The sequence below is a fragment of the Mustela lutreola genome, chromosome 17, assembly GCF_030435805.1.
Source record: "Mustela lutreola isolate mMusLut2 chromosome 17, mMusLut2.pri, whole genome shotgun sequence".
NCBI lineage: Eukaryota > Metazoa > Chordata > Mammalia > Carnivora > Mustelidae > Mustela > Mustela lutreola.
Window position 1 is genome coordinate 6,849,616 of NC_081306.1, and position 17,139 is coordinate 6,866,754.

General features: G+C 48.7%; 1 protein-coding gene across 4 annotated transcripts in view; it reads right to left on the bottom strand.

The window, feature by feature from the left end:
- SLC5A11 (solute carrier family 5 member 11) overlaps positions 1-16,909 on the bottom strand; it is a 41,950-nt gene extending 25,041 nt beyond the window's left edge. The window contains exons 1-6 of one of the 4 annotated variants that reach the window (XM_059155366.1): positions 16,823-16,909; positions 16,475-16,667; positions 6,771-6,927; positions 5,122-5,193; positions 2,824-2,928; positions 1,322-1,381 (exon numbers count right to left, since the gene is read on the bottom strand). In XM_059155366.1, coding sequence (XP_059011349.1) covers positions 1,322-1,381; positions 2,824-2,928; positions 5,122-5,193; positions 6,771-6,905 — 372 coding nt within the window. In that variant the 5' untranslated portion in view covers positions 6,906-6,927; positions 16,475-16,667; positions 16,823-16,909. Of the gene's footprint in view, positions 1-1,321; positions 1,382-2,823; positions 2,929-5,121; positions 5,194-6,770; positions 6,928-16,474 lie in introns of all 4 variants that reach the window. The other 3 variants (XM_059155367.1, XM_059155365.1, XM_059155368.1) reach the window with 3 other exon arrangements.
- Positions 16,910-17,139: the final 230 nt, after the last annotated feature.

A 17,139-nucleotide genomic window follows, 5' to 3' on the forward strand; every position in this document is an offset into this window, starting at 1 on the left:
CCCTGCTTGTGCTCACTCTCTCTCTCTCCAATAAATAAAATCTTTAAAAAAAAAAAAAAAAGGAGGAGAAATTGGGGGCAGAGGGATGGGGTGTGGAGGAATTGAGGTTCTGTGCAGGGGGATATCTATCACTCCCATCCCAATTGTATTACCAATTACTCACTGTTTTTATGTCTTAAAATGACTTTTATTTGACAGAGCGAACGAGGGAGTTAGTCAGTTTAACGGATTGAGCCACCCAGGAGTCCCAACTCCCACATTTTCCTATTAGAAGCAACCACAGCTACCATTTCAAGTCTCCCTGCCTCCTCTCAACCTCCAGCCCCCCGAATTCCTTCCTCACTCTCAGCAGATGACATTACCTTTCCTTGCCAGAGAAAGTGGCCGAGAATGTCTGGCTGCCCTACCTGGGAAATAACCTGCATCTCGACCGATCTTTACCCCTTTCCAGAGGAGGTGTTAATACATAATTATTGCTGCTTTGGCCCAGAGACCCTCGGTCCCAGCCCAGTGTTGGTATACCCCAGATATTTTGCCCACATGGGAGCAAGTCCTAGGTGGAGGTGGGAGCCCCCTGCCAGCCACCCACTAAGGCCCTGCTTATCTTACTCAGACTCCGTATTATCTCCAAGGTTATTCATCCATGTACCCTTGCCCTTTACACTGGATCACACTACATTTGGTACAACGTAATTTTTCAAATGATTCCTTTTATCATTCAGCAAGTCTCCCTACTTGTGTATTTCTTTAACTGCCTCAATAAAAAGTGAAAATCAGTTCTTGCATCATTAAAACCATGATGGGACAGTATGATCTTGCCTGTGTGGTAGGATCCCTAAAACAGAAGGAAGTCGAGGCAGGAGGACTGACGCAAAGCTGTTGGATCAGAAACAATTTTTTAAACTACTTTTTCAAAAAGTCTTAAAGCACCGTCGTTTGGGAACAAAAATGTTGACGTTTCACATCCACCAGAAATAACTCTGTTTGTATAGTTTTCTATGCAAAGGAAGAAAAGCAGTAACCTGTTATGGATTAAGTTTTAAGACACTGTGAGTCTTGTGTCTGTGTCTTGGCATTGAGAAAAAAAAAGTGTTTTTGAGCCCCTGTTGCTTCCAGCCTCTGAAAAGCCTGTGTGCATCTCCCTCATGGGGCAGCAGGTAGGAGCTGCTAAGGACAGGGCTCCCCGCTCTCACCTGGGCAGCGACCCTCACCATGTGGGGAGTTTCCAGGGACTGGCTAATGGATGTCCTCAGGGGGGAGGGAGGGAACCCAAGGGTGACCCTCCCAAAGGGTCTTCCCATCCCAGAGCACCCCAACTCACCTGACCAGCGATGTAGATGGGCAGGAAGATCCAGGCCAACATCAACACAGAGAACAGGCCCTGCCCGAGAAAACAGAGTCAGGCACATCGAGGTGCTGGTTTGGATTTCCCTCTGCACTTGGCGGTCACCTGGCCTGGCTCCGTCTCGGGTTCAGTAGCTCATCCTCCCTGGGCCATCGTATTTCCGTGTTGAAATGGGAGAAGGGGAGGAAGGAGGGAGCACGGAAATAGCAGCTTTTCCTGTGACTCCTCATTCAGTGTCCCCCGAAACCTCGTGTCATTCCCCCACCTCCCAGGGGTGGCCCTCCCTCGTTGATCCAGGATGGGCTTGCTACGTGAACCCTATCATAGGGTACTGTGCGTAGGGTACTAAGTCGGCAGCACAAAACGAGTACTGTAAAAATGTTAGTCACTGAGGGGGTACCTGGCTGGCTCAGTGGGTGGAGCGAGTCACTCTTGATCTCAGGGTGGTGAGTTCAAGCCCTACCCTGGGCGTGGAGACAATGTAAAAATAAACAAACAAACAAATAAATAAATAAAGCTTGTTTAAAAAAAAATGTGTTGGACGCCTGGGTGGTTCAGTGGGTTAAGCTGCTGCCTTCAGCTCAGGTCATGATCTCGGGGTCCTGGGATTGAGTCCCATATCGGGCTCTCTGCTCAGCAGGGAGCCTGCTTCTCTCTCTCTCTGCCTGCCTCTCTGTCTACTTGTGATCTCTCTGTCAAATAAATAAATAAATCTTAAAATAAATAAATAAATAAATAAAATGTGTTAATTACTGTGAAGATGAAACTCCCTACTAAGAGTGCATGCCCGCCCCCTCAGTGAAAATCACACCATGCATGGACCCTGCTACCCAGGATAATGTGTCGTGTCTCTAGAGTCTCTGTGGGGTGGCAGGAAGGTTGAGAACCACGGAACCACACACTATATTTTTGTGATGCCAACTGGATCTAATACACAGATATACCCTCGGGTCCCCTGAGACCTTCTATTTTCTACATCCACAAGAGAGAGGTTCTAAGCCTTCTTCTCCCACACATTGGTTTTTTGGGGTCCCAGTCTTCTGGGCCAGGATCAAGCAAACCCAGACAAGCCCAAAGCTTGCAGACCCAGCTGATTTTTTGCTGACCAGGTCTGCCTTTGGTGCTTGCTTGTTTTCTCATGAAGTACAACTGTAGTTTTAAAAAGAACAGGGTAGGGGCGCCTGGGTGGCTTGGTTGGTTGAGCCTCCGACTCTTGGTTTCAGCTTAGGTCATGATCTCAGGGGGTCCAGGAATCGGGGCCCACCTTGGGCTCCACCCTCAGCAACGGAGACTACTTGGGATTCTCTCCTTCTGCCCCTCCCCATGCTCGTGCTCCCTCTCTCATGCTCTCTCTCTAAAATAAATAAATAAAATCTTTAACAAAAATAAATAAATGAAAGTACAGGGAATTCACATTGTCCCCCAGGACTCTCTGGTAGGCAAAGGGTGAGCTGTATGCCTGCTGATAAAATACTTACATTCAATTCATAAGCAGTGACCGAGAGGCCCACAGCAGCGCCTGACCCTGCCAGGCCAACGAAATGTCCACTTCCCACATTGCTAGCAAACAAGGATGCGCCCACCTGTGGACAGATGGACAAGTCAGATCTTAGAGTGATGGTCTATGGTATCTTTTCCCCAGCCCTGGTTTTTCTCATGCTCCAGAGGGACCAAGATAGAAGAAGTGGAGAAGGCAGGGCCATCCCTAGCCTATGTGGCACCTTTTTCTTTCTTCAAATTAGAAAAAGAGTCTTCTTCCTCAAGACTCTTTTACTTCCATCTATCAGATACTGGCACAATAGACATGCATATTTGTGATGGCTAAAATATGAATTGTGTGTCAGAGGGTTGTGCAGTGCATGACATGAACAACTGTATGCAGTATCCCTGCGGAAAGGATGACAGGGTCTTGTGGAAGGTGCTTCATGATGAGAATCAGAAAGCCTGTGTTCTATTCCAGTTCTGCTTCTAACTCAGCAAAGTAGATAGTCCTCTTTCTGGTAGAACAGTAAGTGGCCAAGCCTATACTCGATGACCCCAATCCCTGGTCTCAATGGACTGGACCAGACAGACTTGAGCACCTGGCCCGAGCCGGGCCAATTACATTTTCTCTTCTGGAAATAGAACTGGGACACCATCTCTGTTACTAAATCCTTGCTAGTTTCTCTCACTGAGGCCTGCATTCTCTTGCTTAAACATAGAGATAAGCCAGAGACAGAAAGCTGAAGATACCTTAGTACCAAACTGTGACTTTTTCTTTTATAAAGTCAAGAGGATTGACAGAGAATAGGAAAGGGAGTATATGCACACTATGTCATTTGGTGATATTTAATGCTGTGTCAGCAGGCAACTGAGAAATCTTTGGGCAACTGTTACTCATAATTCGGGGAACACTAGATTATAAGAGCTCCTTGAGGGTGAAGACCAGCTCACTGAGAAAGAGAGAGAGAAAGGGAAGGACGGAGGGGAGAGAGAGAAAATCCCAAGCAAGCTCCATGCCCAGTGAGGAGCCCGACATGTGGCCTGATCTCTCAACCCTGAGATCACAACCTGAGCTGAAACTGAGCTGGACACTTAAGCAATTGAGTCACCCTGGGTGCCCCAGGGAGAAAATGTTTTGTAATGAATATTGGGTGGATTTGCAGTGAATGGCTTCACTGCAAATGGGAGATGTCCTCCCTCTTCTTAGTTCAAAGATTTCATCCTTATTTTAGGCGATTATAAGCAAACTATTATCCCGGACCACCTACCCAGGGCCCATGAAGTGTGCATACGAGTGCACGTGTGTGCACGTATGTGTATATGTGCATGTACACATGTTTGTATATGTGTTTGGCAATACCCCTAAGTCTGCTTGAAAAGAAAGTACTGGAGCGCCTGGGTGGCTAACCCAGTGGGTTAAAGCCTCTGCCTTCAGGGTCCTGGGATTGAGCCCCGCACCGGGCTCTCTGCTCAGCAGAGAGCCTGCTTCCTCCTCTCTCTCTGCCTGCTTCTCTGCCTACTTGTGATCTCTGTCCATCAAATAAATAAATAAATAAAATATTTTTTTAAAAGTTGAGGAAAAAAAAGAAAATACTAATTCGACCACTGTGTTTGTCATTTGTGTCCTCAACATCTATTCTACCTTGTCTCAGTAATGGCCTCTAGCCCCTTCTCATTTCTCATCACATAGGCTTCGGAGGGGGAGGTTCCAGGCTCCCCCACCCAGCTCAGGCATTGACTGTGTGACCCAGGCTTAAGCCAATTAGCAGATCAAACTACCCTGGTCACAGTGACTGACACAGAGGTGGGCATGGGACCCAACCAGAGAAGAGGTATCTTCCAGGGATGCTGCCATGGAGGCAGGTGCTCTTCCCACACTGGACTGAGCTTGAGAAGATGTAAGTCTGGAGCAGTGTCTGCCATCTTATTGCCATGAAGTCGACCCTGTTCGGGAATAATGCCTGTCCAGAAGAAAAGAGGTTGATATGGACAGATAGATGGAAGGAAGAAAAGAAGGAAAAAAGGGCTGGGCACGGGGAAGGAAACCAGGTCCTAGTGACATCACCTGAACCCCTGCCCTCAGCCATCCCTGAAACCAGCCTAATTAGATTTCTCCCTTGGGTGAGCTGATGAATTCTTTCTGTTCAAATACATTTGCACCGGAGCTAAGCCTTCTCTAGACCATGACTTCCACAAAACGTACAACCAGAGTCCTGCGAGACCAAAGCCTAACGGAACATCAGCCCTCGAAGAATCTTTGAGAAATGACTTTAATTGAACCAAAGATCACTTACTGGCCACCACACCATGTCCCCTCCAGCTAGGAAGTAGCCTTTCACCGTGTCTCTCTTGGTCTTCACTGTGGACTGAAACAGAGAAGAAGGTGGGAAATAATCAGAGGCATCCCAGAGCGCCTGAGCCATGGATTACCTGCTGCGAGTCCAGCAGGCCAGATTTGGACATCAAAGATAGTTTGGGGTTTTTTAAACCCATGGTTTAAGAAGATTTTAATTTGAATGCTTTAGAAGAGATGTAAATTCTTCAGGCCCCGATGCAACCCCTGCCACTCCCTGCTCTGCATACTTATGGCTCAACTATGTGTTTGAGTTCTCAACCCTTGGTTTATCTAGGAGAGCTCATGATGGGTACCATTTACGAGTGTTCGTAGGGACACAGTAGCTCAGCCTGCAGACACTATGCTAAATATTGTAGAGCATCATGTCATGGTAATTCCTACCATCTCCTATGAAGTTGGTGTCATTAGACCAATCTAACAGAAGAAGACACTGAGGCTCAGAACTTACCTATCAGAGGCTCAAAGTTACCTATCTTGTGCCATATTTCTAGATAGCAGGAGGGCTGGGAATTCAGACACAGGTCTGAATGATTACAGACTCATATATCCTTCGGTCCGATAAACTTATCTGTTGTAGGAATTTAACCCACAATTTAGTTGCACACATCCAAAATAATGAGTGCACAAGATTTGCTGACTGCAACATAATTTGTAACAGTAAGAGACAGGAAGCAGTCCAAATGGCCCTCTATCCAAATGATACAGTACAAGTATCTTATGGAATCCTGTACAACTTTTCAGAAGGTGAGGAAGCATCTATGTGCTGATATGAAAAGACATCCAAGGGACCATGACAGGTGAAAAATAGCAAGGTAAAAAAAAAAAAACAATGTGTATAATAAGTTACTTCCTATTTAAGAAAGAGGTAAATATAACGATAATATTTGCTTGGATTTCCAGAAGGAAACTCAAACTAATGTGCAAACAAGTTAATAAAAGTAGTTACCAGGGGCGCCTGGGTGGCTCAGTGGATTAAAGACTCTGCCTTCGGCTCAGGTCATGATCCCAGGGTCCTGGGATTGATCCCTGCATCGGGCTCTCTGCTCAGCAGGGAGCCTGCTTCCTCCTCTCTCTCTCTGCCTGCCTCTCTGCCTGCTTGTGATCTCTTTCTCTGTCAAATAAATAAATAAAATCTTTAAAAAAAAAAAAAAAACAGTAGTTACCTGTGGAGGGAAAGGCAGTAGTGAGACTTTTCACTGTATGTCATTTCAAGTTGCTTTTAATTTTGAACCATGAGGCTTAATTGTCTTTAAAACAAAACGAAACAAAACCCTCACTTAAAAGAGAAAGAAAGAACATGGCCTTCAAAGTGAAGGAAATATGGATTCTAACTGCAGCTCTGCTAACTTACTAAAATATAAGGAACTTAGATTTTTGAGCCTCAGTTTCCTTACCTATAAAATGGGTACAGTAGTAATGTCTTCTTTGTAGACATCTGTGCAAGTACATGGGGTAACACAAATGGAAGTGCCTAAGACAGCACCTGACATATGATCCACACTCAAGTCCATTTTTACAAGCATAAAGTTCAGATTACTTGATGACCTTGGGCGAATTTCTTCCCCTGCCTCCCTGGGTCTGGCTTACCCATAGTCCCACAGCCAGGACAAAGAGGAAGTACAGAACAAGCACTGCGATGTCACCTGGCTCCAGGTTCCTCTGGGGAAAAGCCTCCAGGGGATCGGACTGGGTGGGCTGAGGGCTGCTGGAGCTGCTCTCCATGGTTCTGAGCAAATGCTCAATCCTGTGGGAAGTGCAAATGCCTGTCAGATGCCAGAACCAGAGTGCTTTTCTCACCCGCTCCACAGCTGCCTCTTCGGAACACCCAGACAAGAGGACAACCATGGAGGGATGTGTGTGGGGACACGCCCCGCAAGAAGGCAGAGCCACCTACCCATCTGTCTGTCCATCTGCTCACTCATTCATTCAGCAAATTCAGTGAAGTCACTTCAAATCACCCGCTGATAGTTTAGCCATTCAGCCAATTGGCAAAATATTAAAAAGAATAAACAGTGTGAGTAGCACAGATGGTTTCCCTCTCCAGGAGTGTGAGTAAAGCAAGACACCTGAGTTACTCCCCATTTCTGAGGAACCTCCGCTGGGTGTAGGTCAAGCTGACAACTTTGTCTGAGGGTCAGCTAGACACTATGACCTTATTCCTTTGACTGTTGGATGGCCCATGAAAGTGCACATAGTGATATATGTAGCATCTCCTGCACGCTGGGCATCATTCTAAGTGTTTAATATTAGTGAGCACTACTGTCATGGTCCCCATTTTACAGATGGTAAACCTGAGGCACAGGGAACTTAAGTTACCTGCTTAAGGTAAGACAGCTCCAGTGGCAGAGCTGGGATTTGAAGGCAAATGATCTTGCTCCAGAATCCATACTTCAAACAACTATCCTAAGCTGTTACCCAGTATCCTGCACTTGTGTGCAATTTAAGGGATTTCTGTGGTGGGCAGATAAATGTCCCCTTCAAGGATGTGTCATTCTAATCCCCAGACCCTGTGAATATGTTAAGTTACATGGCCAGAGGACAGCTGAATTTGCAGATTTTTCCTGGATTATCTGATCGAGCCCAAAGCAACCACAAGAGTCCTTAAAAGTGAAGGGAAATCAGAAGAGAGAACCGGAGATGACAGCGTGAGAAGGATTTGGCCAAATGTTGCTGGCTTTGAAGATGGAAAAATAGGGACCACAAACCAGGGAACTCAGGTGGCTTCGAGAAGCTGGAAACACAAATTAATGCATTCCACCCTTAGAGTATCGAAAAAGAATTCAGCCCAGCTGTCACCTTGATGTCAGCCCAGTGAGACCCACTTAGAACTTCAACTTGCAGAACCCTAAGATAATAACTGTTGGGTCCTTTTTTTCTCGTTTCCAAAGGAACGAGACTGAGACAAAGTGAAAGTTATGCAAAGCCTTATTCTATGCCAAGCATTAGAAGTCAAACTGACTGGCCAGGGCCACCTCCGAAGAGAGTGACCACCTCTTGGTCTTACAGGCTAGTTTTATAGGGCACAACAGCAGACATCTACATATGTGGCTTTGGCTGATTGGATGTTTCCACCTGTCTGGCCTTGTTTTAGGTGTGTGTTTTAGTAACAGTTACCTGGAACTGATATCAATAACTGTTGAGGCATTTATTAAACAAAATGGCATTGTTTTAGGTATGTGTTTTAGCAACGGTTGCTTGGAACCGGTATCAGTAACTGCTGAGGCATTTCTTAAACAACAAATGGCTACCTAGGCAACATGGATTCACTATGGCTAAGTAGGCCCAGGCAGGTCCTAGGGGTTTAACAGGTTTTAACGAGGAATCGGCCCCAACAATAACCCTGTGTTGTTTCAAGTTGCTACACTGCTGGTAACTGGCAACTAATAAAATTTCAAAGAGTGATTTTTTGACCATGAGTGATTTGGGCATTGACTTATTCCTGTGTTAATGTGTGACTCCATTCTGGGGGTTTGGGAATGAAAAGACTCAGTCCCTGACCTTTCCGATGGGCAGCCCAGTAATGGGGAAACTCACTCATGAGATAACAGCACAATGGTGTTCCATATAGGGGAGGTGCTTAGTGGCAGATGTGTTCAGGATTTGAGCTTAGAAGCCACAGAGCTGGCCCCACCACAGAGAAGTCCTGAGAAACGGGACAAGTTCTCTAAATGGGCAGTGAGAGTGTGTACTGTGGTGAGCTCATGCCTACGAAGGGCTAGGTGCACCGCTTACACACTCGTGCCCCATAAATTCTGGCCATTATTATTATGACGATTAATAGGATTTTCTACAAGATGCAGTGGGTGACAATAAGGACCACCTCATTGTCAATGGAGAGATCCAAACAGGAGCATATAAACTGGGTTTTGAAGAATGAGTCAGTGTTTCTGGATGTGTAAGCAGGGCCTGGGGACATTCCAGGCAAAGACAATAGCATCTACACACTGAGGTGTGAACGAGCATGCCACAGTTAAGAAACCACCAGATTCTGGGGTGCCTGGTGGCTCTTGTCGGTTAGGCGTCCGACCCCTGATTTTCGCTCAGGTCATGGGCTGGGTTTGAGCCCTGCATTGGGCTCCCTGCTCAGCAGAGGTTCTGCTTCTCCCTCTGCCCCTCCTCCCACTCATTCTCTCAATCTCTTTCTCTCAAATAAATAAATAAAATCTTCCCCCAAAATTAAATAAATAAGTAGGGACCCCTGGGTGGCTCAGTCATTAAGCCTCTGCCTTCAGCTCAGGTTGAGATCCCAGGGTCCTGGGTTGCGGGGCTTCAGCCCAGGTTTGTTTGTCCCACACTCCCTCTACCTGTGTTCCCTCTCTCTCTCTCTCTCTCTCTGCCAATTAAATAAATAAATAAAATCTTTTAAAAATTTAAGTAAGTAAGTAAATAAATAAATAAATTTTTAAAAGTCAATGCTCTAACTCCAAGAGAAATAAAAGGAAAGCAATTAATGATAAAATGATGAATGCGTCAACACGCAACATCCGTGGGCAGACCCTAAGAGGCCGTCAGACATTTGCACCTAAATGCTGAATAAGTTTTGATTTTAAGAGAAATAAGAAAGTCAGAAGCCACTTTACTCCCCAAGCTCAGAATAAAAAGTAAATCTGCGAAGGAACAGCAGCACAGAAACTCAGTTGAACAACATGGGGGGGAGGGGCGCTGACCCCCAGTGCAACCAAAAATCCACAGGTAGCTTTTGAGCCCCCCAAATTTCAGTACAAACAGCCTACTGCTGACCAGGAGCCTTACCAATAATGGTTGATCGATGCATATTTTGTATATGTACTACATACTGTACTCTTACAATAAAGATAGAGAAAAAATAAAATATTAAAAAAAATAGGAGAAAATAGATTTCTAATACTGCACTGTATTTATCAAGAAAAAAAAAAAAATCCAAGTGTTAAGTGGACCCATGCAGTTCAAACCCATATCGTTCAAGTGTGTTGTTCGAATGTATATACACCAAAATGCTTAAATTTGTAAGCATACTTTGTGATTCCATTATTTTTTAAGGAGGCTCCAGGTCCAATGGGGGGCTTGAACTCACGACCCTGAGATCAAGAGTCAGATGCTCTACTGACTGAGCCAGCCAGGTGCCCCTACGATTTTAAATGTTTTAAAAAGTCCTGGGTGCCTGGGTGGCTCAGTGGGTTAAACACCTGCCTTCGGCTCAGGTCATGATCCCAGGGGGCTGGGATCGAGCTCCGCATTAGGCTCCCTGGTCAGCAGGGAGTCTGCTTTTCCCTCTGTCCCTCCCCTCATAGTGCGCTCTCAAATAAATAAATCTAAAAAAAAAAAAAAGTTCAAGAAATTACCACGATATGCCATCTTTTAAAGACCAAGCACTCTAAAAAATATTTGAGACAATGTTGTGAAAATAAAAGCAGGCACATTCTTTGCTTTAAAAATTTTGTTTAAAAAAGCCAACATACTGTTTTTCATGTATACTGGAGGTAGGTTCTAGTCTCAGTTATAAGCATGCTGTTCACCCACATGAAGGACTGGTAGACTATTCTGAAAGTTCATGTTGCATGGGGCAGCTCCATATATTTCAGGGAGTCTAGCATCTCTGGCCTCCGTGGTACCCCCAAATCATGGTCACAACCCAAAGTGCTCCCATACGTGTTCACTGCATCTCCCGACAGGCAGCAATGTGTCTGCTGTACTCCTGCGCTCTAGGATAAGGGACCAGGGAGTCATGTGCTCAGATAGGGGTAGGGGAGGCTTGTGCAGAAGCAAGAGGCGAGGGAGGAAGGTCACTGTGTAATGACTCAGACTTGAGATGAAGTAGAGAGAGGGGCGAGAGAGGGTCCGAGAAGTAATTTGAGGTTAAAATCAATAGGGTCTGGTGATTAGTTGACAGGGTAATAAGGACGGGGGAGTGCTTTCACGCTTCTGATCAGAGCTGCCCACAGACAGAACAGCCTGATTACCTGTGCAGGATGGTCCTTGTTTCTAGAGTAAATTCCCTCAGCTTCAAAACTATTGACGCTTTGGGCCGGATAAGCTATCCGGATCAGCCGGGGCGGAAGGCTATTCTGCGCATCGCCGGCAGTTTGAACCACCTCGCTGCTATGCCCTAATGAGGCAGCTGGAAGTTCACTTAGAGATGCCTCAGGGGGAGGGGAGCAGGATCCTACTTTCCCTTCTGATGCTAAGGCTTGCTCTAGACTTCTCCCAGGGGCTGCCCCTTGCTTTGTTGTGTTGGAAGCCTTCTCAGGGCTGCTCAGACCTTGGAAGCGGTGGCCCTCTCCCAGGAAGGAAGGACCCAAGCAACCAGGGATCCACTGCACCGATAGAGAGGAAGAGGAAAGGAGAGAGGGAAGACAGCCCCGACTGGGCTCGCCCAGCTCAGACACCTCCTGTGCCCTAGTGTAGGAGGAAGGAAGCAGCAGAAGCCAGGATTCCCCTCACCCCTCAGTCTAGATTTTATGACCATTGTCATTTGTGAAATGCGATAATAACATGCTCTGGATGAACCCAACTAAACTGGACCCCTGCAAAGCCTTTGTGCAAGGAAGTGGGAAGGAGGCTGCGATGTCTAGGGTGGGAACAGAAGCCCATAAAGGAAAGGGGAGCCTGGGTGGCTCAGTCGGTTGAGTGTCTGACTCTTGGTTTTGGCTCAGGTCATGATTCTGGGGTCAAGAGATCAAGCCCTGCGAAAGGCTCAGTACTCCATGCACAGTCTGCTTGAAATTCTCTCTCTCTCTCTCTCTCTCTCTCTCTCTCTCGCCTTCAGCCTCTTTCCCACTCACACTCTCTGAAATAAAATCTTTAAAAATAGTAATAATTAAGGAGGGAGAGGCACATTCTGGAGGCTTGGGAAGAAGGGGGCTAGATGATCTGTTAGGTTATCTCAGGGGTAAAATCCCTCTCAGGTAGTGTGACTGTACATCACAGGTGAGGCGAGGAGCTTGTGGCTCTGGGAGGTTTAGCATCATGTCCAAAGTCAGGACTTGAACCCACAACTGTATAGTTTCACAGCCTGTGTTTTTAAACACTTCAACCTCCAGCTTCCAAATCTAGGGGCTTTGGGGAAGGTGACGGGTAGGAGCTTGGCAAGCAGTTCAAGGTAGAGACTGATTGCTGAACTGGGTGGTGGAGTAGATTGTTCTAGAACCACCAGGTTTGAAAGGGAGGCAGGAGGGGCGGGCACTGGGATGATCGTGGGACCAGGCCCTCCCCCAGCTGCCCCTTGCAGGCCTCTGCCCGCCAGGCACCGAGGGCGGTGGGAGCGGATAAACAACTTATTCATCTCAGCCCTGGGCAGGCTGGCACTGACTCCAGGCTCTTCCTGAGTCCCAGGGAGGTGGGGGCCTTGCCAGGGGCCGGGAGGGCCTGGCCCTTCTGCACGGCAGGAACAGGAGCAGGGACCAGAGAAGCTGGGAACCCCAGTGCTGCCGCCTCGGCCACAGGCTCACAGGCTAATTAATGCACCTTCTTGGCAAACCCGTAAGCACTGTGCAAGTGTGGGGCATGGGACCCGCTTCACAGCTGCTCTCTTACGGCATCTGGTCAGCCCCGCCAGGCAGACACGGTACAGGTGCGAAAGGGAAGCATGAAGACGTGGAAGTTTGGGTCCTATCCCCCTTGCGTCTAGGGCACAGGAAATGGCAGAGGTGGGATTTGAACCCAGGCCCTCAAATGCAGGAGCTAGCATTACCCAATACTGGCTGCTCTATCTTTATCCCCTTCCTTCCTTTCATCTGTTCTCCTCTTTCCCTTCTTCCTTTCATCCTTCTGTTTTTTTCCACGCATTTATGAGGCACCAGTCGGGTGCCAGGCTCTGTGCTAGACAGAGAGGACGGAGCTGTGAGCCAGGCAGCCACGGTGCCCATCCTGGTGGGTTCCTCTGCCAGCCCCTTGCAGCGCTGTGCACCAGAGACCTTCGCACTGCTCCAGGATGGCCAGGATGGCCAAGCTGGGTGGGCTCCAGCTTCACCTCCTGTGAGGGACCCTCTGTGGGGGGGGGGGCTGGGTTAAGGGGAGTGCGGCTTTGGACAAAGCCGGCGTTGTGACATTGGCTTTGTTCGCGAGAACACCCTGGCCTCACAGTCACCGATAGGCCAGAGAACAAAGGAAGCCCAGCACCCAGGGACGGCTGCTCACCCTTTGCGTTGTAGCCCTTACATAATTTGCCATAGCAGATGTGGAAATTTTCCACACCCCAGTGGGAGGACAAGACTGCGAGAGGTGGTCGCAGGTAGGGTTGCGGGCCATTTGGTTCTGTAGGTTGTGCGTGCGTCCACAGACAGGGGGTGGGTTCCAACATGATTCTTTAACTTTTGTGGGTCTTGAAACATTTCATCACAAAAGAAAAGAAACAGAACAAATTTTACAGCACAAAAAAATCTACATATATTAAATACATTCCAAGACACTAGATAATCTGGGAAGTATTTTGTCAGGACGTAGGCATTATTTGCCCAAGAATGTCAAACACATCAGTGGGGACAGAGAATGAGCAAGAGACAGTAGGGGAGAGGCACTGCAGGGACCAGAGATGACAGCTCACTATAAGATTTTTTTTTTTTTAAAGATCTTATTTATTTATTTACTTACTTACTTGTCACAGAGAGCAAGAGCGAGCGCACAAGCAGGCAGAGTGGCAGGCAGAGGCAGAGAGAGAAGGAGGCTCCCTGCCAAGCAAGGAGCCCGATGCGGGGCTTGATCCCAGGACCCTGGGATCATGACCTGAGCCGAAGGCAGCGGCTTAACTGACTGAGCTACCCAGGTGTCCCCCTACAAGTTTTAATCATAGACAAAAACTCCCTGGAAAAGAGATGTGCTCTGAGAAAATGTAAAGATGTAAGAATTGCATTGCCTGGTTCAAATCCGAGCTCTACCTCTTACTAGCTCCGTGATACTGGGCCAAGAAGCTCTCCGAGGCTCAGTTTCCCCATCTATAAAATGCGGACAGAGTAGCACCTGGGTGGCTCGGTCAGTTAAGCGTCTGACTCTTGGCCTCAGCTCAGGTCTTCATCTCAGAGGGGTGAGTTCAAGCCCCGAGTTAAAGAAAGCCCCTACTTGGGGCGTAGGTGCCTCGTTTGGTTAAGTATCTGCCTTCAGCTCAGGTCATGATCTCAGGGTCCCGAGATCGAGTCCCCTTTGGGCTCCTTGCTCGGTGGGAGTCTGCTTCTCCCTCTGCCTCTGCCCTTCCCCTGCTTGTGTCCTCTCTCTCCCTCTCTCTCTGACAAATTAACAAAACTCTTAAAAAAAATTTAAAAGCCCCTACTTAAAAAAAAAATGGAGACAGTAATCAGACCTGTCACAGGTTTGATAAGAGCATTAGGCAAGTTCATTATATAACATGATTAGGCCTAGAATACTTGGGTCTGTCTCTGTCCCTGTTACACACACACACACACACACACAGGCCTGGACTTTGTGGTCCAGCAGATCCTGACCACCTATGTGTGTGTGTGTGAATCTCATTTTAAATGCACAGCACCCCAAGAGGTCAGCTCTTGGATTAACCCCATTGAACAGGTGAGGAAAAAGCAAGCCGAGGCCCCGGGGCCCAAGGTCACAGTGCTGGTAAATGACTGAACCCAGGTCCAGCCCAGGCTTAACCCCTGAGCTCAAAACCACCGCTTGGCACGTGGTCCTTTGGCAGGGAAAATTCCAGGGGTGACACCCTTCAGTGATGATCTTGTCTCGTGATTTCCTAGAGAACAGAGCATCCAAATGACAACACGGCCTTTCCAATGAAACGCGTCCGACTCAGAGACCATGCTCACACAGGGCCACATCGCCTACCCTGACGCTCACATGGGTCACTTGAGAGCCTAAAGTCATGCATTCACTCATTGACTCATCCGTCAGTGGCCCGTGAGCACCTGTCATGTGCCTGAGGACAGCAGCGGCCACAGCACGCCAACACAGCATGAAAGCACTTACAGTGTCTCTTTCTCAACTCCCAGAATCTAATAGTCCCTAATTCATTCCTTCTACTCCCCCCGCATGGCTGAACCCATGCATTTTCCCTCACTTTTCCTTCCAAAGCTTTCATCTATACTAGTGCAAGCAAGGACTTTCCACCTCCCCTCCTTCCAATCTGCCCCTCACAGCGCGGCCAGAGGGATCTTGGACCATAAACCAGACACAGTCATCAACAGATGAGCGCAGCCACTGACCAGCTCTTCTGTGGCCCACCCTCCCTGCACACTGGCCCTCTTCCTTAGCTGTGACTTCTGGCCTCAGGGTCTTTGCTATTCTGTTCCCCCTGCCAGGAACGCTCTTCCTTGTGGCCTCGGCTTGACCGGCTCCTCCACGTCCCTCAGATTTCATCCTGCTGTCCATTCCCAGAAGAGCTTTCCCTAGCCTCAGTCTAAATTGGGTGCTTAAGCGATCTGCTGTCACAGCAAACAGGACATTTCCTCACTGTCAATCAAACGCCATATCTCATTTGTACAGGTCATTGCTGCCCCTGCCTGCGACACCAGAGGCTCTCTGAAGGCAGGGACTGTGTAAGTCTTACTCACTTGGTGTCCCCGAAGCTGGCTTTCAGAGCTTTTACTATATACCCCCGCATGTTGTGGCCCCTATTCGTCAAAGTGCTATCCCCAGGACCTGGGGAGGGCACCTCGCTCCTGTGTGTCCCCAGAATCGTCCAGCCAAACACTGTCAGAAAAACCAGACCTTGTGCATCAGCTCGTGGCTGGGAGGGTTGGGTCTCAGCTTTGCCACTCATGATTTGTGCAAACTCAGGTATGGTTCTTAATGGCTCTCCATTGGTCTGTGAGTTCAGGTGGCTGTGTCCTCAGGGGTAACTGTCCGGCGAAGCCAGGCCCAGGAAGAGAAGCCCTCTGCAAATGCCCAGCACATTTCAGTGAAACTCAAATTTGCACCGTATTGCTCCAGCCTCCTGTTGTTTAAAGAGATATTTCCACCTGCACTTCTCTTTGGGGCCTTGGGAGACACCATGCCTGTAGGCTGGGCTGGGCTGGGCTGGGCTGGGATATGCTGGGCTAGGCTGGGCTGGGCTGGGCTGCAGTTTATAATCTCCTTTAACAGATAAGAATCTGAGACTCCCTGAGCTGAGTGTCTAAACTTGGGATGCGGAATAACAGGGACCTGTGCCTGGTGCCACCGGTCGTCCCCACCCCACTCACCCGCCAAAGCACCCCACTCGCCTGGTATGGGATGAGCCTTCTCCAAGGAGAGGAGCTGTGCCTCTCCCAGCGAGAGTCCTCTAGGCCACGGCAGGCTCCTGTTCCCACACCAACCTTCCCAGTTTGGGGAATGCCTGTCAGGTTGGGCCTGGTGCAGGCAGGGAATCTTACCTTCCTCCAGAGGCCAGGCTTACCTGCCTGGGGGCCCGTCCGTGGCTCCTGAGGCAAGGGTGGCTGCAAGAATGGGGGACACCTGGGCTCCTCTCCCCTCGCAGCCAGAGCTTGAGAGGACAGTGGCCACCCTCTCCTGCACCGCCTACAGCTGAGAGCCTCCTTGCGGGTCAAACTCCAAATTCCAGCCTCACTGCAGTGGGGAATCAGAGGAAGAGAATGATCTTCCCAAGCAAAGGAGAGGCTGGGCCCAGCCCTGAACCCTTGAACTTGAACTCGGAGCAGGCCTGTGTGGGGAGGATGGCATGCTTGGAGCTCCGCCCCTGCAGTCTTCATCCGGGCCCTCACCTGGAGGGGGGTCCATTGCAGGGAGGGGTAGGGGAGCCACAGGAGCCCTGCACTGTCCCGCTTCACTCCCCCACTGGCCCGCCTCCATGCTGGGGACAGGCGGGCTTGGGACGGGCAGGGGAAAGGGGGAGGAGAGAGGCTGGCCGGGGAGGCAGGGGACAGTGGAAAAATCCCAGGAGGGCCCTTGCAGCCACAGCCCCACCACCGCAGCCACAGGGACAGTGCCCACACTTTGTTCAGCCCCTTTTCGCGGGTGCACTCCAGACGAAGGCAGGGAAAAGAAAAGACAGGCATCTGGAGCCCTGGAGAGCTGTCAG